Consider the following 10,598-nt stretch of genomic DNA (forward strand, 5'->3'; position numbering starts at 1 on the left):
CAACATAGATGAACCTCAAAAATACTATGCTAATTGAAAGAAGCTAGAAACAAAAGATTACACTTTTATAAAAATCCATTTATATGATATTTCCAAAAAGAAAACCTGTATAGACAGCAAGAAAATTAGTGGTTGCTTCAGGCTGGGGATGGGAGGAGGAACCGACTGCAAATGTCACAAAGATTCTCTTGGGATGATAGAACCCTTCTAATACTGGATTGCAATGATGGTTATACAATATAAAGTTACTAAAAAAATTACTGAGTTATACACTTGTCAGTGATGTCAGTGGATACTACTGACATAGTTCAATAAAGGTGTTAAAAAGATAACAATATTAATCAATTTATGCCAACATACATGACAACTTAGATAAAATAGATATATTTCTTGAAAGACAATGTACTCAAAAGTGACAGAAGAAAGAAGGTCTGAATTAGTCCTTTAACTATTACAGGAATTGACCCTCACAATTTAAAACCTTCCTTCAAAAAAACCACAAGTTTTAGATGGTTTCAGAGGTGAATTCTTCCCAACATTCAAGGAATAAATAAAATGATCTCATATAAATTCTTTCAGAGAATAAACAGTGCAAACTTCTCAATTCATTTTATAAGGCCAGCAGACCTCTAATCTCAAATCAGACATGAACACAACAAAAGAACATTACAAGCTCTTAGAGAATCAAAATTCCTAATAAAGTGTTAGCAAATTGAATTTAGCCATGCAGAAAAGGGGCTTCCCTGGTGGCTCAGACAGTAAAAAATCTGCCTGCAATGCAAGAGACCCGGGTCTGATCCCTGGGTTGGGAAGACCTCCTGGAGAAGGGAATGGCTATCCACTTCAGTATTCTTGCCTGGAGAATCCCATGGACAGAGGAGCCTGGAGGGCTACCATCCATGGGGTTGCAAAGAGTTGGACACGACTGAGCAACTAACACACACACATGCATAAAAAGTATAATGTGGCCTGACCAAATGAGGTTTCTTTCAATTATGTAAGATATTGATTCTGAAATCACTATTAACAGAATAAAGGAGAAAAGCCATTATCATTTCAAAATGCAGAAAAGGCATATTGTGAAAATCTGTTCATTGTAAAATACTATCAACAAACTAGAAATAGAAGGAAATTTAATCTGATAATCATAATCTATAAAATATGTACAGCTAGCATCATACTTAATGGTAAAACACTGAGTGCTTGGTCTCTGAGGACTAGAACAGCACTGTCCAGCAGAATTTCTTGTGATGACAGAAATGCTCGTATCTATACCATCCAATAGGAGAAGGCAATGGCACCCCACTCCAGTACTCTTGCCTGGAAAATCCCATGGATGGAGGAGCCTGGTAGGCTGCAGTCCATGGGGTCGCTAAGAGTCTTACACGACTGAGCGACTTCACTTTCACTTTTTCACTTTCATGCATTGGAGAAGGAAATGGCAACCCACTCCAGTGTTCTTGCCTGGAGAATCCCAGGGACGGGGGAGCCTGGTGGGCTGACGTCTATGGGGTCGCATAGAGTTGGACACGACTGAAGTAACTTAGCAGCATCCCATCCAATATAGTCACTGACAGCCACCAATGTCTACTGAATATGTCAAAGGTGACTAGAAACTGACTTTTCTATTTTATTTAATTTTAATTTAACAGTATGTGAAGCTAATGGGTATAGGTTATACAACTGGTTTTTGTGCCATTTTTTTGGGATGGCAGATTTCTGTGCTATTAGTGGTGGGTCCCTCCTGAGTTTATGGAACAAGGTAACTCATGGTGGGCTGCTGGAGTCTCCAGGTGGGCACTGGCCATGCTGGAAAACCAATCATTGGATTGGAGGGTTGGGGCTTTCAGAGAGATGCTATCAGTCCAACCTCCATGGAGCAGACAGGGCTGGAGGCTGAGTTCCATCAAATGGCCAGGGATTTAATCAATCACACCTACACAGTGAACACCCAATAAAAACTCTGGATATTTCTGCCTCAGGTTAGCTTTCTGGCTGGTAATCAGACATAGGCCAGGAAGATGATGTATCCTGATTCCACAGGGAGAGGGCACAGCAGCTCTCTGTTTGGGACCCTGCCAGACCTCACTCTGTGTCTCTTCATTTGGCTGGTCCTAATTTGTGGCCTTGTAATAAAACTAGTTTTAGGTATAGCACTTTCCTAAGTCTTGTGAACTGTTCCATCGAACCTGAGGGGGTCATAGGAACCCCCCAAATTTGCAGCCAGTTGGACAGAAGTGTTGTGTGTGGCCTGAGGACTCTCGAACTTACAGCTATCAACTAAAGTGAAGGCACTCTTGTTGGGGATGGTGCTCTCACTCTGCAGAGTCTGTGCTAATTCCAGGTGGCTGGTGTCAGAAGTGAGCACCTGTGATGTGCTATGTAGTGGACAGTGCAGGCCTGGGTGTTCCTAATGAGACAAGGGTGTTCCTAATGCCACCTCTAGTCTACAAAGTACTGCAGGAGGTCAGAACAATACAATGCGAGGAACAAGTACAAATATTGAAAACAACATGTAAAACTGTCATAGATGGCATGCCTGCATAAAGAAAATCCAAAAGACCCTACAACAATTAGAATTAGTTCATTGTGGACATTCTTCTTGGATATCACATCAAAACTAATCAACTGGTCTCACAAAAATGAGCTGCAATGTAGAATCTTCATTCATATTGGTAAACTTTTCACACGGTCACATTAAAATCTACTGTTTTATCTTGCTTCTTAAATGGATCTTTACTCATTTATGATTTTACAAATCATGCATTGGCCATGTGGAAAACTGGTTTCCTGAGTTTAAATCTCACAAAAAAAATGGCTTTACTAGTTAATTTTATAAACATTTAATGCTGAAGTAATTCCAAATTTGCTAAACTCTTATATAATGTGGAAGAAACTTTTGATAAACTTTTTGACACTTGCATGATCTTGATAACAAAACTCAATAGGGATACTGCTAAGAAGGGAAAATTATAACAAAATTTTATGATAACTAAATTTTAAGCTACTAATTGTAGGGCAGAAGATGTACAAACTGAGCCTTGATGTAGTTTGTGGTACTAGAGAACAGCATTCTAGTTAGTAAATAAGAAAAATGTTACAAGGAGGGTGTTATCGTTTTGCAGCTTCTAATGAAATGATCCATACAAGCAGTGATCATTTAAAGCCATAGCAAGACAAAGAGAGACCTGTGGGCATCGTGCAACTCCTGAAAGAAGTACCACAACAACTTCTGAAGCATTCTTTCCAAGAAGTCACACTTGAACCTGATCAAACCTCAGCGTGGAACTTGCTGTGATGATGGAAACGTTCTTTACCTGTGCTACCCAGTTCATGGCTGTCCAATCTGTGGCTACTAAGCACTTGAGAGGGGACAACTGTGACAAAAGGATTTAACTGAATTAACTTAAGTTCAGTCGTATGTGGCTGGTGGCTTCAGTACTGGACAGCACATCTCTGAATCTACCAATTTACAGGAAACCCAGGTGACAACACACCAGTAACAGCATGGGGATGTATTACCCACCACATCACTTATTCAGAGCCTTCAGATAGTGAGAAACTACAGATCAATGGCCTGGTCTCTTCAACACATGATTTGGATAGAAAAAAATACACAGTGTCAAGATTAAGAGACAGATTAACTGCACTGTATGAACTTTACTTGAGTCTGACGCAAACAAATGACAATTTTTATGAGACTAATGGAAACTTGATAATGGCTGGATTTGATGATATTAAGAAGCTGCCTTCAGGGACTTCCCTGATGGTCCAGTGGTTAAGAATCTGCCTTGCAATGCAGGGGACAAGGTTTGAGTCCTGGTTTGGGAACTAAGACCCTACATGCTGTGGAGTAACTAAGGCCATACAACGCGACTACTGAGCCCATGTGCCACAACCAGAAAGTCTGTGCACTGCAATGAAAGATCCTGAAAAAATGCAGGAAGAACCTACATGCCACAACTAAACACCGACACAGCCAAATAGATAAACTTTTTTTTTTAAAGCTTTGAAAAAAATAAACTGAGGAAATTGAATGTATATTTCTTGAAAAAGAAGAAGCTGTCTACATTGAAGAGCTTGCAATGCAATGAATCTCAGAAACAAATGAAAGTGAAAGAAGCAAAACACAAATGAGCATGCACAACAGCAGACAAAACCAACTGCAGTGTTAGCGGATAAACACTTAGGAGTAAAACTAAACAGACAAGCCAGGAAATGGTTACAGAAGCTAGAGTCCTGGTTCCCTCTGTCAGGAAGAAGCTGTGATTGGGATTGAAACTGTGATTTCAATTTCTTGAAATGAAATGGTGGTTTCATGGGTATTCATTTGATAACACATTAAGCTGCACTTTAATATTTTATGAACTTTTCTCCATGTGAATTCTGCTTCACAACTAAAGAGGTAAATAAATAAATAATTATGGTGATTAAGTTCGGCTTTGGCATACTACCCTTGGGTCACATTCTGTGGAAAACCATGAAAAATGGCTACAATACTCTTGTATTTATTACAATGTTTCTCCTGAGGACATTACCACTATATTATTTATTTAAAGGCTTCCCCAGGGAGTGACCAATAAATACTTACTTTCCATGAAGAATTTTGCTTTTTCATTTAGATAATACAATGCATACGTTTATTACACTTGTCAAGAATTTGAGAAGTTTATAGCTCATTCAGTAATTATGTAGGACACTAAGGCTTATAAAAATCGAAACTTTAAGAACTTCTCAAGGCCCTATAGTTATTGCATCACTGCTTTATTTTGTCCCAGTTTGGATCTTCCATTCTGAGGGTATCTTCCCCTGACTTCTTAACAATGTAATATTTCGTTTTTCACTCTTACATACTCCTTCTAATCCCCTGGAAAAATAATGAGGAATAAACACAAACTCACCTGTAACATGGTCATTTCTGCAGCCTGTGTGAGATGGTCAGCAAGTCTGAGTTTTGTTCAGTCCTGTGGCCTCTGCTTCTACCCTGAAGCTCTGGAGTGAGGTCTTTAACACCAGGAATGAATTTCTCTGCTGGGAATGCCTTTCTTGTCTCACACGAGCAGGCTTATTTGTGGGGAACCAGGATCTGTGAACCTGGGGACCAATGCACTTCAATTGGTATATTCATAGTGCACCTAAAATCCCTTCCTTTCTTGCTGGGAAATAGGAATTGATAATCATCTAATGCCAGAGTGTCTTTTCTGTATAACTGACACAGGACTACCAGGGATAGAAATAGAATGTGATACAAAAGAATGGCAGAAGTGCATGTCTCTGCACACAGATAAAGATTACTCAGCAGAAGTAATCCTGAGATTCAGTTAATGTCCACTGAGGACACTGAGGGACAGTGCTGGGAAGGACAAGGCAGCTTTGTGTTACATAGACTTTTGGAAAGCTTATGTGATTTGTATTAAAATAGATCTAAGTTTTAATCAACTTTTTCCTTTTCCTGGCTTTGTGACTTTGGGTAAGAACAAATAGAAAACTAAGGTTTAAAATCTATAACCTTCCTAATTTATGTCTGCCAATCATATCGATTTCTAAAGGAAGTATGTTAAATTCAGATTGGCCAGTTTTTCCTTGTACTTCTGTTGATGTTTTGATTATATGCTTAAAGTTATGTTGTTTGAAGCACAGAGATTATGTATTTCTGGAGAATTAATCTTTAGTTGCTATGTAATGCCATGGGGATTCTGAGGAATAAATGAGATATTAAAGGGAAAGTGACTAGTTTCTGGCAATAACAATAGCTCTCACATCTGAGTGTTTTCAGTATATAAGACAAAATACTAAACACTTTATAACAACCCTCACAGACAACCCAAAAGGCATTTGACAAAAAAGCATTAAAAATCTCCATTTTATAGAACAAAAAATGAAACTTAGAGTGTGCCAATGACTGCACAACTATTAAGTATCAGCAATGAATGCTATTCTCTTTTTTGCTATGTTCAGGGTTGTTGACATTTAGTTGCTTAGTCGTGTCTGACTCTTTTTCAAACTCCATGGACTATAGCCCTCCAGGCTCCTCTGTCCGTTGGATTTCTCAGACGAGAATACTAGAGTAGGTTGCCATTTCCTTCCCCAGGGATCTTCCTGACCCAGGGATCAAACCTGCGTCTCCTCAATTGTCAGGTGGATTCTTTTATGACTGAACCACCTGGGAAGTCCTACATTCAAGATATTTACTTCCAAAATCATACAGTTATTGTGTGTATTCATGTACAGATATGTTCACACACTCACCCTACATCTCAGAATTAGCTCTTATTTCCATGCACACATTCTGTCACCTTAGTTCCACAGAAACACAAATGAAGAACAGCCTGCTCATCCCTATGACACACTAAAGCAGCACTTCAAACACCAACCTCTTCCCTTTCATGTCTTCCTGTGATTCAGCCCTTGGTATCAACTCAGAAATACATATTGAAGTTCCTTCCAGTTACACAAGAAATGATTCCTTTATATACCCTAAATTGTGAAAATATATTCATTTTAGAACTGGAACTGGCACACATAAGAACTAAACAAAGAGAGTCATAATTATTACAGAAGTAAAATATGATGACAAAACTTAGAAATGTATATAAACTAAATAAGAAAAATTTCTTTCTTGTGACCAAACATAACCACTCTTAAGAGGTGGTATAAACAATCTGGATATTTTTAACAAAAATATAAGGTCACATTTAAAAACTGTTTTTGCTTTCTTCCCACTATGCAAACCATCTTTCCAGGTCAACAGACATAGTACTGTAATATCAACAGCCTTCTTATTTAAACAAATAAAAAGGTAAAAAAAAATATGTATATCAGGAAAAAATACATAAAATATAGAAATATACATGACAAGAAATGTATACAGTTCATAGGCTAAAGCAAACTAAAACCACCGATGGGGACTATAAAAATAGACTTCCTCACACACAAATTGGTCTTTCTAGGACAGAAAGACTTCATAATTCAGCCCTGAATGATTTATATTTTTAGTCAATTCCAATCACAATCTCAAAAAAAATTTTTTTAACAAGCAATTCTAAAGTTCACCTGGAAGAAAAAAAGGTACAGGAACAGCTTTGGACATTTTTGGGAAACACAAGATAATGAGTGTAAATAGGTCCATGTAATATTAACATATATTGTAAAATTATATTAAAAAAAAGTATTTCATACTGTCTCCACAAAAGATTTACAGCTAAATAAACCATAACAGCCCAAATATGTAAATCTCTCACGCAATAAATGTGGCACTTCACACCCAAAGTAAAACCCGATTACTTAATGAATAGGAGAAGTGATTAACACTTGAAAGAAAATAAAGCCAGATATCTATCTCATATATTACAACAAACTACAGTTGACCCTTGAACAATTTGAGGGTTAGGGACACTAACCCACCTCACCACCCATGCATTCAAAAATCCTCAAATAATATTATAGTCAGCCCTCTATATCCAAGGTTCATATCTGCAGATTCAACCAACCTCTGATCATATAGTACTGTGGTATTTATTGAAAAAAAACTGCATATAAGTGGACCCACGCATTTCATACCCCTATTTTTCAAGGGTCAACTGTACTTTCAGAGGGATCAGAACTTAAAATAATGAAAACCATGATAGTGCCTAAAGAAAACACAAGTGAGTATTTGTGTAGTTTGGGGGAAAATGTCCCTACACATGCTACAAAGGCAAAAGTAAAAAAACGTTACTTAAAAGCCAATAGATTTAACCATTAAAAAAAAGTAATAACCTCTGTGTGGTTCAAGAAAAGTCAATCATAATACAAACATACACACATACCCCAGACAAGGATGATACACCTCTAGTAAATAAATAGGTCATTTCCTTTGTGTTACACTTTCACTTTATTTCATGGAATAAAAATTAAGCAGGCAGCCAAATTCACAATGTGATCTTTAAATTTCCTTTGTCAGAAACTACTTGGCAAAGTTTAGTTGGGTTTCAGAGAAAATTTATCAAGAGTAGAGAGAAATGTTGAAATGAGGCATAAGAATCTGAGGTGGAAAAAGTGTGATAAGCCATCAGTGTGGTAGTTTTTAAAAATTTGATATTAACTGCTCAGCACAATAGATTCGATCTTATTTTCATTTAATTTATACAAATGTTTTTGCAGGTTGGCTCTTGAGAGAGCTCTCCCTGAGTGCTCTTCCCCTTGACTTCCATGTATTCCTTCAGCAAATGGAAGCCTACCCCCTCCGCTATAGAATTTGACCCTTTTAACTTTATGGGTTTGAGTTTACCTCAGCAGTTTCCTGCACAGCACTGCAGTTCTCCCCATGACATGCTCACGTTCACCTGCAGGAGGAAGGGGCACCTTCATCATCATCCCAAAGTTCCCACTCAGCATCAAGTCCTGTGGAATTACAAGGGAAAAAGAACAACGAAAAGTGACATTTACTCACACCTATCATGTGCCAGGCTTCCCTGGTGGCTCAGTGGTGAAGAACTTGCCTGCCAATGCAGGAGACACAGGTGGGATCCCTGGGTTGGGAAGATCCCCTAGAGAAGGAAATGGCAACCCACTCCAGTAATCTTGCCTAGGAAATCTTGAGGACAGAGAAGCCTTGCCCACCTGCAGTCCATGTGGTCCCCAAAGAGTCAGACACAATGTAGCAACTAAACAACTATGTGCCAGATGTTCTATATACCACGCTGTCTTTTTCGATGCATTCAGCATTCATTACAGAAGTAATACTGCACAAAAGTTCATGTGCCCCAAACAGATGATATATGCAAGAATGGTAGATTGGGGCCACTGGTTCCATGCAGTCTACCCCAGGGCCTGTGACCAAAGATCCACAGCAGCAGTAGAAAGAGGGATGGGCAAATGTCTTGGGCGTCCCTGTTTATATTCCCAGTATACGCATGATAGAGTCCCCTGTCCAGAGATGATGGCAGCAGGGCAGACTAAGGAGAAAAATAAGAGAAAGAAAAGATTTCAGGGGCAAGTTGAAAGAACTCCCCCAGAAAGGTCAAACTCCCCACTTGGGACAAAAAATATCCCACTTGGGATCGTAAGGGCTTTAAGCAGGATATGCAGCATATTCCCAATTTTGTTGTTTTTTTCTTAAAGGGAACAAATAAGGTTATTAACAATATACACACATTTATTGACTAAAAGATGTACAAAACGTTAGCAGTGACTATTTTCTGTTGATGGGATCATGAATGATTTTCATTTGAATCTGTTTATCAATACTCTAAACTGACGACAATGAACATATTTTAAAATCCTTAATCCAAGAAAACAGGCAAGCAAAGTAGTTTCAGTTCAGCACCATGTGGTTGAAATAAACAGTAAGGAATCAATAAGAAATCAATAAAATAATGTGTTTTAATGACTGCAAAAAGCTTCCAAGCTAGGGAAGAAAAGGTCATTTCTTGCCACTCCCTCGGTTTCAGATGAAAAGCCTGAGACCCAGGAACTGTGAGTTGACTGTTTCAAGTGGCAGTTGTGGGTCAAAGTCAGAGACAAGGCTTGAGGCCAACGCTGTCCTCACCGCATTAGCAACTGTCAAAGTTGTCTGGCTTTTTTGTTAGTAGAGACGCCTCGGAAAAAATCCTACTGATAAAAGCAGAGGCAAGCTGGGTGGAGCCGGGATGGAGGCGAACAATCGGGTCGCCCCGCGTACACGCCCAGGGTGCCCCCACGACTGGCCGTGTGTCCCGAAGGTCGCGCGCGGCCGGGCACGCGCGTGGGAGACACCACCTGTACGAGCCGGTCTGGAAGGAAACATCAAGGTGCTCAGCACTGGCCGCGGCGGAGGAAGGGCCTCCCCCCACTGCTAAAGCCCACCGGTGCCCACCGCACCCCAGCCACTGAGATCCAGGCCGAAATGAGGACGCCCACTTGCAGCCCTGGCACGACCCCCAACCCGGCCCCCACGAGCCCTCTCAGCCCCCGCCGCCCGCCCCACAGGGATCCAGCCCCGGAACCTGCAAAAAATGCCTCGGACCACGGACGCGCCGGACGGGGACCTGGACCCAAGTGACCGCCCCGCCCCCGGGCTTTGCGCGACCCGGGCAGATCCGCGGGATTCCCGACGGCCTGGAGCCTAGCCGGGGAACAGCGCGCACACGAGCACGCGAACACTTGCACAGTGGCCTCTCGCGTGGTGGCGAAGGACAAAGAGAGGGTCTAAGCCGGCTGCAGAGGGTTGCGCGTGCGCGCGGGAAAGGCCCTGCCGAACTACACTTCCCAGGAGGCCCTGGGACACGCAGCGTCAGAGAAAACAGAAAAATAATTGTAACACATTTATGGAGAACAGATAATAAAGCACAAAAAAAGCGAAGTTAATCTATAACTCAAGTGCAGTGGGGTAGGTTATAATTTTCACTATTTTATTTTTAAAGAGAGTGAAAGGCAGGATGAAAAAAGAAAATGCAGAGCCACAGACACTTAAGAGATTGAGAATCCACTCTGTATTAATAAATTCTAAATTCTTTATGGTTCTCAAGGAGTAGATGTGTCAGATTTGATCCGAGAAACGAGAAAACCTGGACGTGAATAAAAATGAAGACAGTATCAGGGAATCTGTGCCGAAAAGTTCCATCATTGCGTTTCCAATG

At 40.2% G+C, this 10,598-nt stretch overlaps 1 protein-coding gene across 8 annotated transcripts in view; it reads right to left on the reverse strand.

Moving 5' to 3' along the window:
- The window catches only part of ZNF84 (zinc finger protein 84), a 27,469-nt gene extending 17,287 nt beyond the window's left edge, over window positions 1-10,182 (reverse strand). The window contains exons 1-5 of one of the 8 annotated variants that reach the window (XM_010852479.1): window positions 9,986-10,182; window positions 8,602-8,936; window positions 8,270-8,382; window positions 6,375-6,477; window positions 4,902-5,094 (exon numbers count right to left, since the gene is read on the reverse strand). In XM_010852479.1, the coding sequence (XP_010850781.1) occupies window positions 4,902-4,916 (15 nt within the window). In that variant the 5' untranslated portion in view covers window positions 4,917-5,094; window positions 6,375-6,477; window positions 8,270-8,382; window positions 8,602-8,936; window positions 9,986-10,182. Of the gene's footprint in view, window positions 1-4,901; window positions 5,095-6,374; window positions 6,478-8,269; window positions 8,383-8,601; window positions 9,942-9,965 lie in introns of those variants that run through there. The other 7 variants (XM_010852480.1, XM_010852478.1, XR_826344.1 and 4 more) reach the window with 7 other exon arrangements.
- Window positions 10,183-10,598: the final 416 nt, after the last annotated feature.

This window comes from Bison bison, unplaced genomic scaffold (assembly GCF_000754665.1).
Source record: "Bison bison bison isolate TAMUID 2011002044 unplaced genomic scaffold, Bison_UMD1.0 scf7180017864312, whole genome shotgun sequence".
Lineage (NCBI taxonomy): Eukaryota > Metazoa > Chordata > Mammalia > Artiodactyla > Bovidae > Bison > Bison bison.